The sequence below is a fragment of the Colletes gigas genome, unplaced genomic scaffold (assembly GCF_013123115.1).
Source record: "Colletes gigas isolate AHSC1104 unplaced genomic scaffold, ASM1312311v1 Colletes_gigas_Sc00004, whole genome shotgun sequence".
Lineage (NCBI taxonomy): Eukaryota > Metazoa > Arthropoda > Insecta > Hymenoptera > Colletidae > Colletes > Colletes gigas.
Genome location: NW_025106633.1, coordinates 8,932,845 through 8,958,924, shown reverse-complemented (window position 1 = coordinate 8,958,924; position 26,080 = coordinate 8,932,845). Strand labels below are relative to the sequence as shown.

Below are 26,080 nucleotides of genomic sequence, written 5' to 3'. Positions count from 1 at the left end.
TACCGAAAATATGTCTGACCATACATTGATACGTTTCACTGAAACTTCATGCGTATGTATAAAACGTCATAACTTCTGAACGGATTGGCCGATTTTAATGTTTAAAACGGCAAACGACGCGTATTTTAATGGAGAATATGTAGAAATACTAATCTCTAATCTCTTAACCCTGTAAAGTAAGAAAAACCCTATAAAACTGGTCGACTCGTAAGGTCTACTCGTATGCCTCGTCTGTGATTAAACTATAAGCACGTGAGTGAATGCTCGGAATAAAGAATTCCCAAAGTATTAGCAGCAGAGAAAGATTTGCAAATAGATTCGCGTAGAAGGTAGAAATTTTAACAAGTTCGAACATGGTTATGTACACTTTGTACGCAATAACGTTTACATGTATGTAAGTATCGCATAGTCTCTGGATAGGTGTCGGAGGGAGAGGGATTTGCGTCTGTCCTTGTTTTTCCGCTGTTCTGTTCCATTAACGTGGGAACAGGAGTGCGCGTTGGTGCGATGCGTCGCGGCGGCGGCACGCGTGAAGGAGACAGACAGCGCGAGGATAAACGACGCCCGTACCTCGCAACGATGTCAAATGTGATGCACTGATCCTGACGTTAATTAATGCTTCTCGACACGCGTAACGCTTCGCTACGATATAATACACATCGCGTGTCGTTTGGCTCGCGCGTACAACGTCTTTTAATTATCGGCCCCTCTACGGCCGTGCGTTGTTTAATTCCAGAAGTCGAGCAGTTCCGGTGCCCGTGCACGGTAGTCACGACGCTTTGCATAATTGCGACGTACTCGTTGGCGACCCGCCCCAAGAAATCTTGAAACACTCTTTCGCGTTACCCGAGCCGTGCGTGTGACTGGCTGCATGTGCACAAGCGGCCCACTCGCCGCGTCGCGTCGCATCTGCAAGCCACGTCGCACTGCGACATTTTCGGCGACACCTTTAACGCTAAACAACACACTCTGCATTTTTTTATTCCTCGAGCGTAAAATTATACGGCAAGGTACCATTTACACGCGGAGCATTTGCTCGAGCGGAATTATCAAACCGTTTACGACTCTAATTCCTTACTTATTCGTCGATTCGGTGAACCGACGAGATCGGTTTGATTTTCGTATCGAGAGGCTTGAAAGAATCTGGAACGAAACGAGCACTTTCGTAATCGACGCATATCCGGTTTCAGTTTACGTCGAATCGTTAACATTTTTAACGATCAGCGAATATCTTCGCGAAATTAAAGGGGACACGTTGGCACATTCAACGTTTCCACGATTCTTTCCGCGCCTCTAGAGAAAGACTTTTTCCTTTTCGGACAATAATTTGGTATCGAACATTGTTCGTTCCGCTTTTACAATATTTCATCAATATCGGCTCGATGTAATTACTGAAATTCAATTAACGCGGACACAGCAATTACGCGGATTAATTTTCTAATTGCGCGTACGCGACTGCGTCCGAATTAAAATCTGCACGGACTTGTTTCGAGCGTCCGACGAGCTGTGAATTTATATTACGGTTCGCGTCGAGTTTAAAAAAGAATTGGAATCGTTGCTAAAACTACGTCGCAATACGCATGTAGATTCCAATGTCTAGCGATTTTGTTGAACGAGCGCATCCTTAAGTATTCTCTCGATGGTCCGCCGAACGTCTTAAAAGGAGTCAGCCTGACTCTATTAGGAAGTCGCCATATTGAATGCAGGGACTCCCTACTAGAGTCAATTTGACCCCAGTTAAGTTCAATATTTTCTCTTCGGGTTGTCCTGCGACCCGGCTGCATGGCAGTGGTTCCACTCGCGTTCACTCCTCTCCTCCTTCAGGACGACCCCCCCGCTGTCATCTTCGCGTCGTTTAACATCCTCGCGTCGCCGTGTCGTCCGTTCTCTTCCTCGACTCTTCCGCCGTGCCCGTGGCTGGCTTCTTCTCCTCTTCCCCCCCCTCGTCGCTGTCACCTTTGATGCTCTCCGGGGCGCTATTCGTGCTAAACACAATATCGATCGGATGCCGGATTTTAATTATCGCCGTCGAAACCTAATTAGCCCGACACGTAGTTCGTGTCTCGCTCGATCGAGCCTCTGTTCAGACTACCGAACGATATTTAAGCGTAAGATAGCCTGCAATCGAACGATACCCGTGGTCGGTGCAACGCGGTACATATTATTGCGACGAAGATTGTAATTTATTTATTTATGTAACGGGAAGCAACTCCTTTAGCGTGTACGATTACAAAGAATACCACGGTTGTTAACACTTTACCGACCGGTAGCGGTTGATTAATCGGTCGGTAAGCGTTGGTCGGTAAAAAAGTCGATAAATAGAGTATCTGTCGGTAAAGTGTTAACACATCTTTTCGATACATATTATTTTTAGCATATCGTAGCCTCAAACTAGCCTAGAAACGGGCTATTACAGGTAACTTCGAGTACCCATCTGGCGGGTGATTTGAAATCGAACTACGTATCCCTGATTTTTCCCTGCACGGCGGTCGCCCCCGTTCCCCGTTCCTCCGGTATCCCCATGCCGTTTTATTGACACCAGTCAGTCAGCCTAGCAAAGAGACATCGCAGTTTCCGCGGGTCATGAATTTGTGAAATTGGAAAGCTGTCTGTTTCCCTTCTCTCTATTTTACACTTTTCTCGTTCGTTCTTTGCTCGTTCCCGAGCCGCGCTTCTATTCCCATGGATCTTGGACGGAGAAAGGCAACCGGCTTTCGGATATCGAGAACATTGACGGGCTACGTGTCGATACTCGAGCGCATTATATTTTTTTTTATATCGACGCCCACGCTGTGTACGCGCGAGCTTGTTTGAATTCTACGGCGACGGACGTTTCGGATACGATCGAAACACCGCGCAAGAACGTCGGATTTTCGCGACGTTTCGATTTGTTGAATCCTAAGTATCGCCAATCGCAAACGAACCAAATTTTCTTCTAACTCGAAACAAATATTAAAGACAAATAGAATTGTTTCCTGGTGGATATTGAAACGGTTAGCTCTTTTTAGCCCCCGAACAGTTTACGATAAAATCCTTATGAGATTCAACGGAATTTAGAGAGCTCGCTTTCGCTGCAAATCTATTCGCAATTTACGCGGACGATATTGTTTCCCTACACCTGCTGGAAGTATTTATGCATCCATAACTCGTCCCGTTCGTTTCGTCGCGTCTTCGCTCGAGTTACTCGTCCTACCAAGCTCGTTTTTTACGCTTTGCGTGCGCGCTGTCGCTCGCATAATCGGGCTACATTTCATATTGGCGGTTTATCATGCACTTAATCGCCCGGCCAACGCAAAGTTTTATTTTGTTCTCGGCAGCAATCAATTTATCGATGTCGTTATAATTAAAACGAAACGTTGTCGTTATTTATAGCTATGGATTATTCGAAGATTTATTCCTTACGACGAACTCTTCCCACGGTAGCGGAAGTTTGAGAAATATTTCTCCGGCAACGGTGCAACGACGAACGATTCGACGTTGCTGCGGAGGCAGATACATAGATGTGACATTAGATGCAGCTCGTAAAGCGACCTTTGCAATCCTCCTACGGTTGGAATCGACGCGAAAGTACGTACTACGTTTTCGCGCTCGTGACTGCACAACGATCGCGTGCTCGCGTGTTACGAACGTTAAAGCAGTTCCCCCCGATTACGGTTCTATCGAAACGTTAAAAAAAGCTCGTATCTTGCCGGCTCGCGAATCAGTAGGTATCGTTCTATTCGCGGCGCAACTTCGACCTGCGTATCGATGTCGTTTGTGACACGAGCCCTCGAAATCCATTATCGTCGCTCTGCACGGTTTAACACGTATACATATGTGTAGCTTCCAACTAATCGAACGATCGAAACATTAACACGTTTAATGCCATGGGGGTCGCAAGTGACCCGCACTCAATTTGGTGGTAGCGCCAAAGTATTCATATTTTCTGTAAAAATTCCGTCACAAGCAATCCGTGTTAAAATTTCCTTTAACGTTCAGAAAATTATTTGAGCTTAAGCAGCGATCGTCGAAACTATTTTATTCGGTGCGTCGAAAGGAAAGGACGCGACGGCAGTCTAGGAAGAATCATGGCGGTCGTTCGACTCGACCGCGTTTAAAGTTCACCGATTGTTCGGCAAGTGTACCCCGGTTCTTCGCGAAGAGCAGAAAGAACAGCCGGTGTTAGAGAGACTCGATAACGTACATGGTAAAATACATCGTCGCTGCAACGGCGACGTCGATGGGGATTGGTCACGACAACGTGCAATAATGTCGTTCCTTCCTTGGGCAATTTCTCGGGAAGAGCAGAAAGGCAGCGTCGCGATTGAACAAAGTGCCGGCGATAGCATTGCCGCAACATTTTTCCCTCCGAATCGAAAATCGTTGGACGACGATCCCTGTCCTTTTCGCGACAGCTTTCGAGAACCAGCGAATCGACGAGGGCTCTTTGAAAATATTATTCGTGTGCAGTAATATTTCTCGGTCCTCCTCGCTACTCGGGGGAAAGTCGAAACGTTTACAAAAAGCGGAATACATATGCCGTTCCGTTTAAACGACCGTGTCTCTTGGTCGTCCGTATTCTTCTATTAGAACCGTATCGATCACTTAGGGGGTGGAGAGCGACGCTAACATTTTTTCCCCGATAATACTGCCAAAGATCGTGATATACTGCCCCGAAGCGGCCACCGACGATAAATCCAAGCGTATCATATTAGAATCCCTGTTCCATATGGGTATTCTCCTATTTCATGCTGTCCGTTTCTTGCTGAATTTATGGCCGTTCAGTTAGGCCCCCCCTGGTTTCGGTGACAAGTACTCTACGTTTCCGGTGTTTCTTCGTTTGGGGTGAGGGAGGGGCTATTTATTCGTCGCGATTTGAAAATCGAACGCGTGAAGTTTTCGGAAAATGGTCGATGAGAGGGATCCCTGTTGTCGCGATTGGATCTTTCGGGGGTCGAGATAGGTTTTCCCGAATTTCCGCGGGCAAACAGGTCGGAAAAGAGGCAAGAGAAAGATAAAAAATGTACGACAGTATCCATTAGCGGGTACTATTTTAATTTTGATCGATTCGTATCGCCGAAACTGGGACGAAACAACTGTTTCGCTGGCGCAAGTTAAACGTAGGAACGGAAACACGAGCCTTTGCCGTATTTAGATTGAAACCTCAAATACCGTCGAGAATTTATACGTAGATATATGTGTAGGTGTACGTATTGTAAAATATTATCTCACTATGGACATTGCCGGGGCGCAGCGCGTTGCTCCGAACATATTGTTTGTATAATAGCATTGCAATTTACGAGCATCAGCGGCTAGCTACGAATACAGAAACACAGACAGTTGCGTAACTTTGCCTGTATCATTGTTACGGAACGAGTTTAAATGGCTTTCCTCGAAAATTAACGGGATTCCTTCGAAGTTTGCGTTGCGATAATGCCGCTCGCTGTTTGGAAATTGCTATCGATCGACGCTCCAGGAAACGTTCGCCGGGTAGTTTGGTAAAAAGCGTTACGAAAGGTTGATGATACCGTGAGGGGGCTAGAAATTTAATAATTCTATCTGCTCTAGAAACGTCGAGGATTTCGAGAGGCGTATACGCGGCTCGTTTAATAGATTCGTGTTATTACTTGGGCATTTCCCAGGGCGGTTAGGAGATTTTTAATTAGAAGAATCCATCAGGGCGGCGCGTTATATCGAATGGCATCGCCTCGGTGCGTAGGTCGTCTCGTCGTCCATTGTTTCATCGAGGCAACGCGACGAGCGGATGTTGGCCCGCCGCCAGTGTCTGGAAGATTTTTTAATTAATTGTTCGGGTTAATCGAGGGAGAGAAGAGAGACGTAAAACAAGAGGATCTTCCTCTGCTCGTTGAAATTAAGCTCGCGACACGGTCTGCTATGTACACGGGACCACGTTCTTTCAAACAATTTAAACCATTACAAGTCTTTTTTAGTCGAAATTTCAAATATTTAGATTTTTTTCGTTTTCCAACTGTTGCGATTCGGGTCCGCGTTCCTCTGCAAATTCCAATTAATTAAGCATGGAAGCCCGCGACCGAATTAAGACCAAGGCTAAGGCTATTAACGGCCGAGCGTTCCAATCGGGAAAGACGATCGGCTATTTTTAATTATCTCCACGGTATTCTCGGAGGTGGAAGGTACAAGCCCCGACGTGGAATTTCCTAAGAGACGTACAACGAAATCTCTTCCTGATGATCATTAGCCAGGACTCGTAATCGGATTTTCGTTGACCCTGCGGTGCCGACGCGATTACCGAAGAAAAGCTTCTTGCGGGATAGCTTTCGCTTAAGAATACATCTTTATTCTCGTGGGGATCGACGATGTTATTATATCCAGAGTTCTCTGCCCTGGTATTGTCCGGAAAGTCCACGACCAGAATCCTGGATGTATCCGAGAATAACTTTCTGTAACGGATTTCGATGTTTCGTCGAACTTTTGATTTTTGCGCGAGCCTGACCGCCATCGCGCCAAAACGTAGGGAAAAGGCGTTCGAAATTAGCAGGAATCAAAGTCTCTTTTAACGAGGCAATGATATAGTTCGATGCTCGTAATATCCTTCGTTAATTTTCGAATTTTGGGTCATTTTTCTTTCGTTTACTTTCTAAACTCGCGTTTGGCCGAAACATTTCTCCTCGTAACGTCGAAAGCAGCGACTCGTTAACTTTCGATTGTTCGGAAGCGACCGGCGGGCATTGAGTCGAGGACTCGTTTCGAAAAGTGGTGTTATCCGCGAAAATGCGTTTAACGTTGATAATTTCCCGAGCACTCGACGAACAAACGCGACGCCGAAAGAATTAATTGCGCGACGTCACCGGCTGATTCGAGAGTTATTCATTTAGTACGCACAATGCACACAGCGATACGTATTTTTCTCGATTATTCCGTAAGAGTCCTCGACTCCATCTGGGTCATGTCAACGCCGTTGACTACGCCCTGACAGGACAATACATCAGGATTGACAATAGTACGATCTCGCGTGTCATATGTTTGTCCTTTTCCATCTCTTCACCCTTTGTTGGACTCTTTTCCCCCGTCCTGTCGTTTGTTTCCCGGTAAATCGGTCGCGTTGAAAAACTTTTCGAATGTCGGCTCGTCGCGCGACGCTTCTCCAACTAGCACCACCGACGAATTATCTCGTCCCCATCGACGGAGCTCGATCTCTTCGCGGTAAATTGCGAATTCCAACGTCCGGAAACGTAAGAAGAAAGAAACAACTTTGTCTGGGTGCGTGGGGATTTCCGTTTATTAAATGAAAATAAAAGGTGCACAACTTCGAAAGTTGGAGAGGACAAGGGGCGTTTAGAATACGAGGATGACCGAGAGGTTGCATCGATAAAGATTCTCGACACGGGGTTGAAAAGTTTCGAGCCGGGGCTTAGACGTTTACCGTTTTCTATTCGACTAAGTAATGATATTTCCGAGCGTTTGCGGAGTTTGATGCGCGCTCGGGTCGCGCGGAAAGGGAGAGAGATCGAGTTTGTTCCCGTGCGACGGAACTGTGCAAACAATGGCCAAGCTTTGCTAGGCGTTCTCGCGATAAGCAATTCCGTTTCACGGACCGCAACCGCTCTCCGTACGTGTTTTACCCTGCGTTCGCGATGTCGCGGCCGCGAAAAGTTGCCCCGGAACATTCGTCGTTGCATACGCGAAGAGTTCCGGGGGCCCTCAAAGGGAACTTTTTACGGCGAAAACATCGATGTCTTCCCGCGAACGGAAACGACGTGCTCGTGGGAACTTTTCGGAGGAAATGGCCATCTTTTTACGAATCCGTTGGATTGACATTTACGTTAAAATACACATTCTTTAAAATATTAGAAAGAAACAATCGTTGGAAAATCTTTTGTACTAAAGGGTTTCTCTTCCCGTAAATAAATGAAGGATAAATTGCTAGCAAATAATATTTATGGGTTTCGTAACGTTAAGTTTGTAATCTGAAGCGCGACGTTGAATCCCGTCGGCCGGAAACGATCTCGAGCGCCGCCACGTTTCCGCGACGCGGCGATAAACAGTCGTCGCGTTTTGTGTGTGTGTCGAGAAACTTTGCCCGCGCTTATGCACACGCGCGTCGACATATTTATACGAAGAAGGACGTCAACTCGCGAACGTGACACGCTCGACACGGACTATTCGGCTCGCGGCTCCGCTTCGTAATCAAATTTGCATTTTAACTTGCTTCGTTCTTGCCGGAAGCTCGGCGAACGTGCGAACCAGTAAGCGGTCGCCTCGAAGCTCGTCCGTCGCGGACGATTTATCTTTTTTGGTGACGTTCGCCGGATTAACGTCTTCCCGTTTCTACGAATAATTACGTCTCTCTTTGCCGCGCCTCGTTAGAATTCTCTTTGAAAATTAATACGTTTCGAGTCCTCTGTTTCGTTTGTCCGCCCGGCGGTGGGGGGATCGATTCGGTTGCAACGGATCGTAACGCTGGCAAATATCGGCCGGGGGGTGTGTTTTTGTAAAGAGGGGGTCGAATTAAGCGAAGCATTTACCAAAATAAACGCATTAATCGCGAGGCTTTCGAAATGACGGGACGAAATGGCGGCCGTAGCGGGCAAATGAACGCTATTTTTCGCGAACGGGCGACAGTGGCGCGGGGCACGGACCCGCCATTATCGCTCATTGTTCGCGGATCGAAATTGTCTCGGGCACTCGTGAAAGTTTGCAGAGTGGCGCGCGGCGCGTGAAAATAATCGCGCGTCGAGGATTATTCGTTAGTGTCATTATCGGTACGCGATTACGAAACCGCGAACAGTCCCCGTGAACAATGGTTTCCCGTTGATCAAACGGTTACGTATCATCGGCCCGGTTGCGACTAATTAGCGTGATTGTAGCCGACAAAATGCGAGAACCGAGCGGCCGTACCACGCGCGTTCGAATTATGAAATCAGCTTCGTTAGATAATTACTCCGTTTCCTATTGACGTTCCGAATTACAATGGAATCGCCACGTAGCTCGACTTTCCCTAACGTTTCGGGGACGGATTAGAATCGACTCTGCGGCGAATATAGTCGGACGGTCCACCTTACGTAACGTTAATTACATCAGTGTATCTGTAATCCACCTAATTTAAGAGGACTGAATTAAAAGTGTAACTTGTCGACGGTTGTGGCACGTTGAAACAATTGGTCCTCGTTCTGCATTGGACCGCGTGCAGTTATAGGATGGGTGGACCGCTCGGGAAAAAAATGTCTTATTGGGATTTTATTTGGGGTATATATTCCGAATACTAAATAAATATATACCGTTATATTATTCGTAAATAGAAATAACACAGAGTGTTAATTGACAATATTTGGGGTAGAAATAAATGGAAAGCCACGAATAACAATAACGATCAATTTATCAGTGTATCTATAATCAGTAAAGTACCCAACTATTTCAAGAGGACAGAATTAACAGTGGAACTTGTCAACAGTTATGGAACGTTGAAAGCATCGGCCCTCGTTCGTTCACCGAAGTGAAGCTGCATTGGGCGCGGTCAAGTGCAGCACTTTGGGATGGGTGACTGCTTGGGGGGAAAAACATGTTATTGATTTGTATATTGTTGGCATTATTTGTTTATACGTAGACAATCGAATGGGGTATATCCAGTACACCGAATAAATAAATTGCACCGTTAATATTTTAATAAAAAGTGTACTTCGTAAATAAAAGTAACAAAGTGTTAATAAAAATTTGAGGTAAAAATAAATGGAAAGGGTATGAAAAATTCACGCGAATAAATGAATAACAATAACAATAATTCGAAGATTGAAATTTCCATAAAGTCACCTTGGAGGGAATTGTCGCGGTGTTTGTGGTCTCCGTGGATTAGCATATACGGTGTTTCGCGTCGCGTTTGATGCAATAATGAGTACACGACGATAGAAACGAAAATGTAGGGGCTCGTTGACGCGGCGGGATAATTAATGGTTCTCGAACGTGTCCTTACGTGGACGGTTGAAACGCAGGGGAAAAGAGTACATCGATCCTCGAAAGTAATAATAATCTCGCCGTGTTCATTTTTCATGGCGTTCGAGAGGAACGTCGGAACCGAAGAGACCGCGGGAATGGCAAGGAGATTTATCGCGGTTGACGGGAAACATCACGCCTACGCGATAACCTCTGGGAGCTTCTGGCAGGCGCGACGGTAACGCGATAGGGGGTAGGGGGGTAGTAGAACCTTGGAGAAAAAGGAACATCGAGATAAGCGATAATGAAATATTAGATTTGCCGCGAACAACGTGTACCCGGCCGGGGGTGGTATTAATTTTGTCGGAGCACGCTCGACGTCGATATTAAGAAATCGGTAATATAACCGATGGAGTCGATAGACGTTCCACGACCGGGGAAGGATGCCATTTTTCAGCGTAATCGCGGGATAGAAGGGGCTGGTTAATACCCCGCGAGGGGAGGAAGAAATCCACTTCGACGAGCGACAGATTTCGATCGGAAGCACGCGGTTACGCGACGAATTCATCGACGAACAACACCGGCTGTTCCTTTATAGCTGAACGCGGGAAGGCGACCAAAAGATACTTATTTATTCATTCATTTAAGGGCAAGAGAAAATTATTACTTTGTCGCGCGTAAATCGCGATATTACGAAAGATTGTTTATCCCGGATAAAAGTGATTTAAAGTTTCGCGAAGCACCTGGCACAAAGTTAACGGGAAGTCTCGTAAACCGGGCATCTTTGAGGAGTTATTTCGGACGGTGCATCCGCGGTTGCTCCCGTAGAAATATCAGCTTTAACGTACTCTTTTTAGGCGGAACGAAGGAGCTTTGAAATTTTCGAGCTCCCAGAAGCCACTCGATATACAGCGTGCACGGTACACACGGATATCTGTATCTTAGCTCCGTACCCCCGGGATTTGGCCGCGGTGCTCACACAGTCCCGTACATTTCTAAATAAGCGGGGACTTTCGATCCGCGTCTTTTTATCATTCGTACGCCTTTCCGGTTGCACTCGCCCATTCAACGCGCCATCTCCCAAACGAAACCTCTTTGAAGCTGTTAAAGATAGCGGGAATGGATAGCCTTTACGAGACGAAAACGACTTCTTCTCTCGAGACGAAGAAGAGACCTCTTCTCGGCGTTCTTCAATGAAGTCGTTCGACGGTAAAAGAATCGCGAATTTCGAAAATATTGCTAAATTCATCGAACGTGGCGAGTTTCCTACCTTGTCCCTGATTTCTTGTCGCATCTTTTCTCGCTCTTCCTCCATTTTACGGTGCTTTTCCTTCCGTCGCTCCTCAGCCTCCCTGATGGCTTCTTGCCTTTCTCTCTCGGCCTCCTCTTCCTTCTCCTTGTCATCTTCGTCTCCGCCTTCGCCACCAACGGCTCCTGCAAAACAAAAGGGACCAGTTTAAAGCAGGTCCGAGCGGTATTTTTTCTATTCGAACGCGCTTCGAGATTAGCCGAGTAATAATTGATATCTCGGGAAACATTAAAGCTTCTTCGTATCTTTGCTTCCGCGGCTCGATTGGTCTGTTCCATTTGGGTTATATTCGGTGTACAAACTACCGCGATAATAGACGACGAGAAACTAACGGTTTACCCCGGGGAACAAACATTGTAAATCAGCCTGATGGCTACGGCACTGTTCCCTCGTAGTTTATATACCATTGCGGGGTCATACCGAGTTTCCAGCGAAGATTATTCCGCTGCAGGAAAGTCTGGTTCAACCGACACGACAAACAGGAAACTTTCTACCCTGTAACAGAGTCTATCTTGCAGATATACCCGCTACACGCTGCACCGTTACCCCTGGAAAGATTCTCTTTCGGTTAATTCGACTCCACCCCGTTCCTACCCAGGACAGAGACGAATTCCTCTCCAGAGTTATTTCGACTTTGCGACTACGGTGACAAAACCGAGAGATACAAATCGCTTTTTCCGCGTTCCAACGTTTTAACGAAGATTTATCACCGATCCCATCCCACGAGCAGCGTCGTTCCTCATCTTTCATTAAACGAACGCATTAAAACAAAATCAGCAGACAACTACGGTCAACGACTCGATCGTAAAGGAACCATAAACCGTCGAAAGTCGGAGATTTCCACGAGCGGAATAGTCGGCGGACGCGAACTTGGAAATTAAGCGAATAGTTGCGGCGGTAGGAGAAACGGGCTAAACGAGAAACGGTGAATTTTTCGGGCGGCGGTCCGACGAACGAGAAACGGGAAGAATTCCGAGTGGAAATTCGCACGACGGTCGTTGTTACGTAAAGCTGGCTCGCTTTGAGGCTGAGAAACCGTGCCGTGGAGTTGCAAGCGGCCGCGATGTTGGCAATATCGAGAAGGTAGACACGGGACTCGGGTTGAAGGGAAACGAAAGGGATTCGTCTTTCCTGCTGTCTGCCGGAGAATGATGTGCCAGGACCTCCGGGCTCGAGGAAATTAATACTACTTCTGTCCCGGCGCCGTCTGCCATTTTCCCTTTCTTTTCGTGCTATCCGTCCGCTATCTCGTCCTTTCTATTTGCACTGTTTCCCGCAATACTGGTTTTCGCGAGCTGGAAAGGTACTTTGAAGTCCAAGCCAGGGACACGACGTTCATTCTCCACCTCTTTCGCTTCTTCCCTCTGTTTTTATTCGCCCACCACCCTGCCCGCGCTCCTCCGTATGTTTTCTATTATTCCTCGCGTGTTTCTTAACGTTTTATCGACCGTCAGCCCATTAATCGGCTCTTTGTTACCAACACTTACCGACCGCTAGCCTATCGATCGACTTTACCGACTGGATTCAAAGCTCCCGCACTTTTTACCACCACGAAGTTTAAACGATTAATCCAAACAAATAAACTCTTCGTTTATTTCTCTCTAAATTCAGACACGTACCTTGCTCGATTATTTAATCCCGCTTGCCGGCTTTTAACAACAGGCCACTTATCGTTAATCGTCCCTCTCTACTCGGCGAGACCATGTTAAATTTCTTCGTCGTGTCGCTTATGCAACGCGCACGGTGCATTTACATTATTACATCGTCCTCCGGCCGCGTTTGGCTCGTCTTATCTTTCGCATAATTCGACGGCTCCATTTTCGTCGCGTAATATATTGAGAACTCGGCGGGAAATTAAAATCCGACTCCCCGTATGTTTGTTTTCCCGCCTATTCTAGTTTCTACGGCGAAATCCGTGGTCGAACTGTTCGCGGATTAAGCAAGAATTATATAAACTCGGTTCCCCACTGTGGCGATCGAATATAATAAAACAATGCTCACGACCCAGTTTTCTCGTTCCGAGCGCGTAAGCACAGCTATTTCGCTGAATGTTTCGACCGACCCACTCGTGTTTGTTAAATTTCTTTCGGCGTAGTTAAAAATTTGAATGCGACGAAGGAATCCGTTATTAACCGGGGCTCGGACTAGTTTTCAGTCGCTTTGTCGCCCCGTCGAGGGGCGTTATATTTTGCCGACTGTATCGTTCAAAGAGAAACGAATGTTTTCTGCTCCATGAACGTCTCCCGGCGACGATAAGAAACGAAAATAAAAAGGTGAACTTTTCCGGTCGGGGACGTTTCGTCTACTCGATTTACGAACGATACGACTCGTACGCGCCTCGCGACGACATCGTTTCCTGGGTGCAGTCGCGCAACGGGAACGGCTATAATAGAAAACGAGAACAATTGTTCGCGGTGTAAATGGAGCGAGGAGGAAGGGACGTTGTCATTTACACCGATATTCCCGCGAATAACGCGTCGTTTTTAGCTTTCCGTCGCACACGCGGCAAGATCATCGGGGGCGCGCGGAAGATCTATGTATTATATTCTTTTTCATCGACGATCGCGACATTTTCTTTTCACCGGGAGAATCAACGGTTAGACTCGCGTTCACGGATTTCACGCGAACTCGTCAGGTCTCGCGAAAATTTTTCATTAGCGATTTCGCTGGAATTTAAATGGCCGACGATCATTTAAAAGCGCCACGCCGGAGTCATCAACGGGTTCCCTCTCGTCGATATTTCAGCGCGAGACGAGCGAGTCGACCCTCTTTCGGGCCTGTCTTCGCATCTAGGCCAAGAGTCGTTGCAGCTGGCTTTTTGTCCCCGTGAATCCGCGTCGCGGATCATTACGCGGAACGACGCCGTCGCTGAATCCTGTTTTCCAGACACTTTTTCCTAGTATTCTTAATAATTACACGCCCCTTTAACGTCGACGGTGCGCGCGTTCCTCGCGATAATTAAAATACCCCCGTTCCGCGTACGCGTTTTCGTCCAATTACCGTTTATTTATTCGTTACCGAGGAACGCAACGTTTTCACAACGCGGACCATTCGCTGAAACCCGGAACCAAAGCTTCGAACGATCCGGTAATAATAATTTCAGGTTTCGTTAAATTTTTGGGGCGACGGATTGCACGGCCTATTTTCTTTTTTTTTTTAACGAGGAGTCACGGTGCTCTGCTCTCGGCGATCTAAACAAAAGAAGCCACCGAATGGTTTCCAAAAGACATTGCGGGGATAGAGACGGTAAACGATGGTCGCGAGTTCCCTTCGAAATCGCTATTGTTTTTTTTGTCTGCAAAACGACAACGACTGGCATGGAAACGCAGGGTAAATCCAGCGGTGGTTTTTTTTACCCGGAGACTGGAGAAACGCGGAGAAAAGGTGAGGCACAAAGGGTGCAAAGCAAAGGAAACAACGACCGCGGCCTCGATAGTCATCGGTAATCATCCGCGTGCCGGAGGAATGAAAGCGACGAAAAGCAATCTCCGACGAACGTTTCTTCCCTCGTTCTTTTTTTTCTCTCTCCTATACGTCTCTCTGTTTGACAGAGGTTTCTTTCACCGTCGAATCCTGCGACTCACGGGGCCTTCGGGGGTTATTAATCGGCCGAACGATCGAGTTCGATCGGAAGAACGCGTATCGGCGCGACTCGTTCTTTAATAACCAGCCGCGAAAACTAGATTCGCGCGTGTAGTTTGAAAGAAAACGACCGGCGATCACGCTGAATACTAACAACGTTATTTAAATCGGATGCAAAGTGTCTTTCAAGACTCTCAAGTTGTCAATGCAACGAGACGAACTCTACAAACGTGGCAAATTTCTGTCTCGGATCTTAACACTTTATCGATAGAAACGCGAAGAAGTAAAAATTAATTTGTTGAAACCGAGTTAACGAAGAGAAGAGAAAGCAATCATAGACGTTTCACGAGAGTAGTTTCATTCGATTTGTGCTCGTTTCTGTTCGCGGTTGAAATTTCTGTTTCCTTGGGATTTTTCGCAGAGCGATTAAACATTCCGCGAGTGTCGCGGCGCGATGTGAAAACGCGATTTTATGTTGGCGTTGCCCGGAGAAAAGCTCGAGGAGCACGTTTAAGAAGTCGACGTGGGGGGGGGGGTAGAAGAGACGGCACGAATGCACGCTCGAATTCATTAACGCGAATTCGTTTCTCGTTCCTTTCGCATTGTTGCTTCGAAACGAGGAATCGAGAGAATGGCCGGGAGTGCTAAACACTGTTACTCTCTGTCAATTAAGGCCGAATAACAAAAGAAGAGATTAATAAAGGAAGCTTTTAAGGAAGCTGTCGGGAGAACTGGGATATCGGGCCACGACTCCCCCTCCCCCCGTCGTTTCTGGCGACGATAAAACTTCTCGCGAGAAAATTTTTCTCTTCGAGGCCGTCGTCGTCTCGAAGAAACACGCGTGTACAGTTCTCGATGGCGTGTCGCTAATTTCTATCAAACTTAGCGAACGTTTCGAGTCCAACGAGAGTGATTGGTCGCGAGAAACTGGTGGAAAAAGCGGTTGTTTCACGGACGCGGGCACGGTGTCACCGATTGATCGATGCGAGCTTCTTTTCGTTGTCCGTTGCGATCCATTTTTTCTTTCAAGGATCGCAGCTTAATTTCCCCGGTAAAGAAATTAACGCGCAAATCCTCGTTAACGTGGAAAGCTTCTCGACACGGGGAACGATTAAACGCGCCCGTGGCAACATTTTTTGGCGAAAAAAGGCGGGAGCGTAGCTTTCTTCCACGGCGGAGGGAATTCTTTCTGTCCAGCGGGACGGCAGAAATGCGCAGGTATGCAGGTTTGAACACTTTTGTCCGATAAAATGAAATTCTCCGGCAATCGTCCGAGAATCTCGCGACTTTCGGCCGGAAAGAAAGAAAGAACGTCGCAGAATTGGCGAGAATGCTGGTCTGCGAGACGTCTGCGACTATCGTTTACGTACACCGTTAACAATTTCTCTGATCGCGAAGAGAGAGAGTGCAAGCTTGTACGCTGAGCGTAAAATACTTATTCGACGGAAGTAATTTCAACCGCGATTTGGAATCGCGTGCAAAGAAACTTAAGTACATAATATCGTCGATAAACACAACGAGATTTCCGCGATGAAAATTCTATTCTTGTAATTAATGCAGGTGTACGATTAATAAATCTCGTTCTGTTCGATTCGACGTATTTATCTTTTACGCGCCGTACAATATTTACTATAATTTTGCCGATTAAAATTCAGCCGGCTCGAGTACCGTCCAATGAACGTTAAATAACATTATCGATGAAATCGCGAGCGGAATTAAATTCGTCGGGGGCTGATTATGTTGTCCATGATTGATAAAATATTAAGTGTTACTCTCTGATTGGATGCAAAATAAAAACATTCGCGAAGGGTTGATTCTACCGGAAGTAGACGATGAAAATGGTCGTCGACCATTTTGGAAATTACTCGGGAATTAAATGCTAGGGAAGTTAAAAATATAGATAGATTAGCATTGGACTCGAGTATCCACTTCAGATTTAACGTTGAAAATGCAGTTAGGTTTCCCCCCGGTTCGAACTCGTTGATTTATCGAACGCAGATCGGGAAGAAAAATTATTTTTGCAAACGATATTAAACGGTTCCCTAACCAACGAACCACGATCGATCTCGGGTAACGATCTCCCATTACGACGAAAAGGAAGCGGAGGCGGTTCGTTTTCCCAGTCGGAATATATCATTTCGGTCGAACGATGTAACGTAATGCAATGTAACGTAATAGCGTCGTCTTCGCGGACGAATCTGGCGAATTAAATCGATCTCTCGAGCTCTCCCCCGGTATTTTCTTTCCGCGAATTAAACGAGCACACGTTTTCTTTACCCTGAGAGAACCACAGCCGCGGTTGTTTATTTCGAGAGCAGCGAAAAGCACGGTACAAGCTGCTCCGAAAGCTTGTATCGAGATTCGAGGATTTCCAAAAATCAATCGGGACGATATCGACGTCTTACGTGTCGCAATACTGTGTACAATGTTAGAAATCTAATGTTTGTAAAGTTATAAATAACGCTGTTTCAATTCGAAGTATCGAAAAATAACAAATTTTTATGATTTTAACGAACGTCGAATGCATCTTCGGACACGAGAAACTAGCGTGGCAATGAACGTGTTAATTAACTGAGGGGCGTTGATTGAATTTTTTATCGGGCGAAACGCGCTCGGATGGTTCGAGGGAACGCGTAGAAAAAGAGAGGCGTGGAAGCGTTGGAAACTTGTTTCCGTCTTCAATGACAATTTATCGGGCTCGGAATTGCGAACAAGACGTATCCGTGTAGGCGAGAATCAAATTTGCGAACGCAGTCTCGCATCAATTCCCGGTAGCGAGACGCTCCTCTCCGCGACTCCTCTATCCGTCGGAAAATTCACTCGCTAGCGAATAATCCTCTCGTTTTCTCGGTCCAGCCGGCTTTCCAGCTGGCCCTTAATCCGGGCCGAAACAGAAACGGGGAAGAGAGGCAGAAAGAACGATTTCTATCTTCCGGGTCGGTGTCTAGGATTCCTTTGAAATCGGCGTAAACTTGTTTCGCCATCAGGTGCGACATCTCCGCGCCGATGATTGGATAGCATATTGTTCGTCGGCGAAGCGAGGATTCGCATCTGCTCGATCCTTCCCGGTTCCTATCCGTCCCTTTTTATACTCGTTATAGCCTGGACTGTAGCGGAATGACGCGGTTAAGTCTTGTAAAATCCAGTTAAAATGCAGATCCGATCAATGGGCTCGATAACGATGTCGTTCGCGCGCTTTCCAAATCGAAACGGGCTCCATCTTCCCCCCCTCCCGGACCACGCGAATTTATGCGCGCTCGTTTCCCGCAACATTCGAAATGTCGGTGACAATTTTTGTTTAACTCGTCCCTAAACTCGCTTCCATTTGTGTTTGGTAAATTAAAATTATCTAGGGATGTTCTCGATATCTTTTCCAAGGACATTATTAAAAAATATATAAGTATTAAGGTTCATTTATCGTAAGTTTCTTATGAATTGAGTTGTTGTTTTTTAAACTGGTGTAAGTTTATTTATTGTGTCGATGGTCGTGGCAAGTTAGACATATGGTTCTCCGTCCGATCATCATCGAAGTACAGCATCATTCGGCCGCGTGCAGTACAGGATGGGTTACCGCTTGGGAGGAAAAAAACACGTATTCCTGATTTCTCTACTGTTTATATGTTTATTTATACTTCTCTATCGGGTTTGCAATTCGGTATTACTTGCCTCTGTTAATATTAAAAGACAAAAAGAAAACTCCTTCGTTAAATAAAGAAGTAATAATACAGTCTTAATTACCCCAACAATTAGGTAAACAAAAAATATAATTAGTACTAGAATATGTGGCTGACTGCTTGGAAACACTGTATTCCGCGTATTGTTGACATTATCGTATAATAATACTGCATAATAAATACACTGTTTACATTATACCCCTCCAACGGTTTTGTAATTAAGCATTGCTCGTTAATAATATAAAATACGAGTGGAAATAAAACTGTAAGTCATCGTATCGAAAAAAGGGAACAATTTATCCGTTATTGGGGGGTCGAACTTACGGTCGTATCGCGCGAAATATTGCAATCCGTTCACGTTTAACTCGTTGCACGCACACGGTTCGCGAACCGCATTCCCATCGAGTAAATTGCGCGGAGGACTTGGCACGATCAGGAGTTTCGGTTGGAAATTTGGTAGTTCGCCGTGAAAATGGCCCCCGAAATCGCGCGAATCTGTATCGTGGGTGAGAGGCTACGTTTTCATCTCGAAGGTATTATACTCTGTTCGAGACGGCGATACACGCGTACAGCTGCGGTCGGAGTTTCGGAAACTGTTTCGAAAGGTGCGGATCGGTAGTCCGTCGCGACACGTTCGAACTTTATTTTAACCAAACTTGGCGTATTTTGCTCTCGTGCTCGAACCTGGTCGTTTAGAAAACATGAACTTGAACTTGCGAATTAAACGATACGAGGAAAGTTGCTACAACCTGACATTATCCGCGCGATAAAGTTTTAGCGGACAGAGGTATAGTCCAGGCGTGTTGGAGAAATTTTTTCATAAAGTTGTAAATTATTCTATCGTTTCTCTAGCGAAGAAACGTTTCGCGGTTTCTCCGTCGATAAAACGATTTCGCGGTGCGATCGGCACGATATACAATTTTCTGGCGTCCGTTCGCAGAATCCGGACACGACCCTCGGATTTCCATTTCGTTTTTATTAACGCCTGCTCGTTAGTTTCTCCGCGGGCGCGATAACGCGGACAGAACGTTTTTACGCGGACGCGGCGATCGGTTTTCCATCGACAGTACGCGGGTTTGTTTTTATCCTCGATGGCGGACATAATCCGCGGATGGATCGCGGGGGAAACTACGCCCGGAAAAGTCAGATTTCCATCGAAATCGGCGAACCTCGACTCGCCAAAAATTTTTCGATGCTCGACGTTCTAAGACGGAGAATCAGAAAACAAGAAGCGGAGTCGAGGGTAGGGCAAAACCGACCGTCAACTTGTCCCCCGCTACGGTTCAGAAACAAATTGTCCGGACGTTTTTTCGTTCATGCATAAAACATGGCGCCCGTTGTCTGACGCTAATGCAACCAGACATCGAACTTGCTGCCTCGAAACCCGTGGATCCGCGTCCCGTCCGATTCCAAAGCATCGATCTTATCAACCGGAGACCGGGCTCGCGATTCTCCCGACCCCACCCACTCGATTCTCCCCGATAAATTTCGCCCCCTTTTCTTTCCCCGACTCGTCGATCGGCATCGATCGTTCGTCGATTCTTCTTTCCACCGACGACTTCCGTCTCCCGCCTGGTTACGCACGCACGGTCGCGTCTTTCGGCCAACGAGAAATTTGAGGAGCGGAGATACGAGCGCAAATATTGAAGCAGCTGTGTTTGCCGATACGATGATGCGTACACCTTGATGGGATACTACCTTAACGGGCAATATAGAATTATTAGACTCGCCCGGTTCGATTTCCCGTGTTGGTAAATTCTCTGTTTGGATCGTCGATTAAACCTAATTGCAAACGATACGAGTGGTACTGCTGTATCAGCGAATTATTAGCATTTGAACAGGTAGATATCACTGGCTACGAAAAAAATATAAAATTTACGATCCAAGGATTTTGATACTCGATTCGCGTGATCGAGACGGGTGACTCCGTGCAAGAGAAAACGAATCCTGTTAACGAGGTGGTTCGTGTAAGCGACATCTTAGAACACAAGGGGGGAGGGGGGGTCGACACGATGATCGTCGGAGGATCACGGGGTTATAGCATTGTCTTAAATGACTGGAACGTAATCAATAATCAATAACCGGCCGAAGCGAGTAATCTGACATTCACGTGACACGTTTACATGGTTACGTCGGAGTAACAGGCGTATGGTTGCCATAAGCTCGAGTCAAGTAGTCTTGATTAAGCCACTCTGGCATAATTAACCGCATCTCTAGAATTTGCTCTTGGGGCGATCGATGCGGCCCGCACTCGGCCCGATTGTGAGTTCTCCACGGATGGTTCGTTACTGTCTGTTTAATGGAATTCACGTTTCTATTTGGTCGTTACGCGATCAGGATATTTCCGTTAATTGACGTCCGCGCATATGTACAAACACGCGGTATCCTTCACGGGGATTGCATACAACGTCGAGCCTCCCTACGATCGGTTCTCCTTGATTCGAAATTTTACGATGCAAGTTGTTCGCATCGACGTACGATTTAATTTCAAATCATTTCTCAAACGTGCACTATCCAATTCCGTTTAATTTAAAAATTTCAAATCATTCTGAAGAAATCATTTTTGGTTAATAGACGTTAATAACTTTTTAACGAAGCCTTCGTCAACAAATTTGTATTCCTGATATTCGTCTTCTTTTGGCCTCTAGAATCTCCCATTAAAATCTTTCCTAGGGATGGTCGAACACCCTGTACAACCATACTATTTTTAATTCTCATCGATTCGTTTCTCTCTACTGTGTCATACTTATTATTTAGCAACGAGATACACCAAACACGTTAAAAAGTTTCTGCTGCTATAGACATCGCGTTCGAACCGTCCTTACGATATCCTTGCAGCGTGACTGTAAAAATGACGCTCGAGTAAAAGGTTAAGAGAGAATTCTCAAAGTACCTCGTGGATACCTTATCGAACATAAATTTAAATTTATGGGATGATCCGCGGCTCGCTTTAATTTCTCCTCTCCGTTGGTGCGCCGCGCGTGAAATATTCATGTCTTTGGAGTGGAAAAACACAATGCTCGAGGTTCGTAGGAGATAGTTGATAGAAGCGATCGATTCAGGATGAGAAAAAAAAAAAGGAAAGAGGGAATCGTAAAGAAAGGAAGCAAAGGTTCCTCGAGTCGCGTCGCTTTTATCGTCGATTCAGGGACGAGGTTTCCGTGAACATCGACGAAGCGGTGCAACGCGAACGGCACGCGAGATCCTCTCCTTTCTTCGCCGACGTTGGATACACCGACGCAGACCGATCGTTTTCGTTCGTGCTGGCTGAGATTTCGCGTGCCCGCGGATTGAAATATTTCTACGGAGCATCGTTATTTACGATCCCTGCTCCCGCACGATCTTTAACGAACGCTCGAAACGCGTACGGTTTCGATCCCTGCGTCTGTGTCGTCTCCGTATTCTCAACAACTTACGCTCGAAATGCATGCACTTTTCCTCGAGAACTCTTTCGCGTTCGACGAGATGTTTACAACGACGGATGAATTCCCGGGATACGATTCCTTATCGAACCGCCTGGTTACGACCGCAACGAAAACGCAACGTTCCTATTCCTGTCGGTTTACCCGTTTAATCGCGCCGCGTTTCTCACTGTCAACTTTCCCATAAAACGTCCGTCGAAATTCCCGCAGTCGTTTCCATTCTCGTTAAGAACGTAGACGGCGGCGATAGCCAAGAGGATCCCGTCCTATTTCGGATCTCGGAACGTAAGCACGTGGGCAACTCTATCGCGCGCAACCGTTTCCAAACTTCGCTCCTCCTTCCGTGATACATCGTCGTCCAATTAGAACTCTCCGTCTCTCCTTCCGGACGCGGCGAAAATCCCGCGGGTGTCTCTCGTAATTAGTCGCCAGAAACGGGGCCAGAAAACAGAGGAGAACCGTACCGAGAAGTTGGTCTCGCGTTAGTAGGTATTCGAAACGCGTCGTCGAATTAGTCCTATTGATTCTTGGTTTTCTCTCTCTCTGTTGGTTCGACCGTGTCGCGGATAACTTGGTTCGGACGGAAACACGGGATGATCCTTGTCTCGGGCGTAGCCTCGCTTTGCTCGCCACAATAGCCGGGTAATTTCTCTTCGTATTTCCGCCTTCCTCTTCTTCGTTTCGTCGGGAGACGGATCGCGGGCGCGGGCTAACTTGTTCCTCGAGTTCTCTCCGCGCGCTCTTCGCGAAATTGCCAAGTCGGGGCCCTTTCAGGCGATACCCGTTCGCTGCGAATCGTTTTCAGGCAATTAACGAAGCAACCCGGGTGCCAATCAACGCCGCTTTCGTCGATGGCGACGAACCAAGAGCCCCCCCCGAGGGTTTGGTAAACACCGGAGGACTCTTTGTCGAACTTTCCCCCTTCGGAGCTTCACTCGTATTTTACGAGATCTTTTTCCAAAGTTTTCGTATCTCTTTCCTCGGTCTAATTTTCAAAAGTTCGATGGATCACGCAAGGAGAGTCGTGATCCGTGAGCGTGCTTGACCGCGGTCGCCATCGCGAAAGAGACGACGACGCGTTTCACGACCTTGTCACCGATAAAGCTCGAGTGTGCAAGCTCGAAGCACGAGTAGGTCAAGCATCTGGCTGACCGACGACGGGAATATGCTGCACGAAAGAGCGAGCACTCGAGACTTTGCGCCCAACCCGTAAATATATTGTTCATCGTCCCTTCTTTTTTCTACCCCCGAACGTTCCCTCCAATTTTCTAGATCGTTCGAAACTCGTACCCATCGACCAACGAAGAAACGCGAGAGCTCGAAACAAGACGAAGTATTCCCTCCGCGGCTGGTTCGAAACGAGTGTCGGGCGAATCCCTCTCTGCTCTGCATTTAAATTACAAATATAACGAGTACTCGCGGGGGAGCTTACGCGAAAGACGCGTCTTGATCTCGCCGCGAATCGTTCGAACGCGGTTTAACCTAATAGACGCGTTTGTCCCTAGCGGCTGTCCTTTCCAATTATTTATCCCCCCCCCCAATTAACGAGCGACCAATGAACCGTAGAAACGGTAATTACCGGACACCCCCGGCTTCCCTTTTATACGCCGGGATAAACGGGCACGAACAAAGAAGAATGTTTTATTACCGACAGCTAATAAACTTATCGGTAAGAAGCTTACTCCGGAAGTTTACTTTTACGAAACTCCGGATCGAACCGGGAGAACGAGAAAGAGGGAGGCGCGTTCGTTTATTATCGATGGGTCGTTTCGTCGTGTCCTTAGCGAAAGAAAGGGAGGGCCCAAAGTAGCATTAAATATTAAAAACTTTTTATACCCACGGCTTGTTCCGACAGCTGTTACGTTTGTGGGAAATTTTCATTCTCAAAAGACTACAGAGTGCACTCGATATGCAAAAATATAAGAAACACTTCAAGATACGAATTATTATATTTAGGGACAATCCCCTAGAAACCCCTAGAAAACCCACTTATCAATTTGGTGGGTGCATCGAGCACCAAAGCGTAAAACTTTTCTGCAAGATTTCAGAACGGAACGTATGCCCGCGTTATACCGGGAAAGCTAAAGATTTAGTGGGCTTTTTAGCCGGCGCGACGACTAGTTCGAACAGCTGTCGCTTATCAAGATGTTCGAGGGGTTGGATCGTTCATGAGCGTCGTTAAAAAAATACGGGTCACACGGCAAGCGGCCGGGTTATCAGCGTAGTTTGAAAAAAGGATCTGGTAATAGCCCCGCTAGGTCAGAGGCAACCATGAATCTCGCGACCAAGAAACGGAGAGAGAAGAGCCCGAGTTGGCGTACCAATAATTTTTTGTTTGTTCGTTATTGGCCAGGCTCGGGGAACTGCTGACGCGGAGGGTCTCTTTCGCGAGTCAAGGCGAACGCTCGAAGCTCTGCTCGGTAAAGGGAGAAGTAGGCCAGCTTGTGCACGTAAAGACTCTACTTTTTGTGACGCATAACCCGTCGAGGTCGGTCGAAGGGAAACCTCAGCAATTCAACGAGATCTGACACGTGACGGCTGGATCGCATGCCAGCCGATCGGGCCAGACCCGTCGATCCTTGAATACGAATTAAGCGATTTCCGCTGTGGCTTTTCAGCCACCAGCCCCGCCTTGGATCCCGCCTACCAGTTTAACGCCTCGTGCCGCATAATTTTCCATCCGTGGCCCTCCCGACGCTTTCGTAACCGAGAGTCGTGGCCGGTTTTTCGGAAACGAACCCGGGGGTCTCCGGTGTCTGCTTTCCGCCTCCGTTCCTCGAACGCTTTCGGACAGATAATCTTTTCGAATTATTCCCGACCGCTTTAACGGGCCGAGGCGCACGATAAGCGCGCCCGCTAACCGGCCCCGGAGCAAAATACACCAAGAATTATTGCTACGTCGGGATAAGGATAATCCTCGAGTTCGAGGATTAATTGTATAGTTCCGAGTTCTCTCGCGTGAACGCTATCGGGTCGCTTCGATCTAACGATTAGGCGATTCTAATTGCACGTTCTGGCACGCACGTGATCCTCGGGATTCCACTAAATCAGCCAAGTTCGACGAACGGGGATCCGCGAGCCAGTTTCGAACGCTTCGTCGTCGCGCTCGAGCCTTGCAAGAAGCTACCATAACTCTCAAATTAAAAATACGGACTTTTGTGTGAAATACATAAGTCCAGAGTGACGCGAAGATCAGTTACAAGTATACAAAAAAGAAAATTTTACCTCTGAGCGAGTTTTAATAGAGACTCATCGAAGGAAGGAATTTTTTAAAAATAGTTTCGATATTTTCGATCTCCAAGAGGCGCCTCCTTGGCTGCGTTTCGTTGGAATCGAATTAATTTGCATCGAAAGGAGTCCCGGGAACCTTGACAGTAGTCGATGGCGGTTTGCCTTTTTGCGCGCCATGCGGTTCGGTCATTAATTATTCCGAAATCGAACGTCGAGGCTCGTAGAACGCGGAGTAACGTTCGTGGCTAATTAGCATCTATCCATCGTTGGTTCGTTATTTCTCCAAGAATACCGGGGACGGTGAAAATTCGTATCAAACGAGGGACGCTTGAAAACGATTAAAAAATATTAACGACCGAGATAGTTGCGTCGACCGCGGGTCGTTGGAACGTTTCAGATTCCTCGGTTAGGAAATTCTTGGAGCTTCGTCGTCGGAGAGTTTCCGGTGCGGGTTATCGTGCAAAGTTACGCGCGTTTCAAGGAGAAGCTCACTCGACTACGAACGTCGGACGCATCGCGATCGCAAAATCCAAAAGGGAACTCCGGACTATCGATTTTCGTTGCAATTTTCCATCGTACGGACCGTCAAAATATCTGGGAAACCATATTCCATTTTACCCCGAAAGCCATCGCAACAAAATTCTACAAATAGCATAGAAATTGGATAGAATGGCTCGTGCAAAAACAGATGCTATTGTTTAAAATTATCCTTGATAATATTTACTATAATCTATATTTTCGTACTAATAAATGAACAATAATAATAATTCCCACCGATTAAATTTATTAAATTCTGTAATTCTATAATTGCCCATTCATCAACCCCATCTATTATTACTGTACAATCTACCAAACCTTCGAGACCCTGTGATACACGTTACCGTTGCGAAAGAGTTGCAAAGCACCGGGAACCGTCGAAATCGCGTGTACAAGAGGCAAGCCAGTGTTCGTTGAAACGTCCCAGTTATGTCGGA

At 46.7% G+C, this 26,080-nt stretch overlaps 1 protein-coding gene across 2 annotated transcripts in view; it reads right to left on the bottom strand.

Moving 5' to 3' along the window:
* The window catches only part of LOC122405558 (complexin), a 205,105-nt gene that overhangs the window by 13,644 nt on the left and 165,381 nt on the right, over positions 1 to 26,080 (bottom strand). For both annotated transcript variants that reach the window (XM_043410424.1, XM_043410425.1), the window contains one exon: positions 11,159 to 11,322. In XM_043410424.1, coding sequence (XP_043266359.1) covers positions 11,159 to 11,322 — 164 coding nt within the window. The remainder of the gene's footprint in view (positions 1 to 11,158; positions 11,323 to 26,080) is intronic.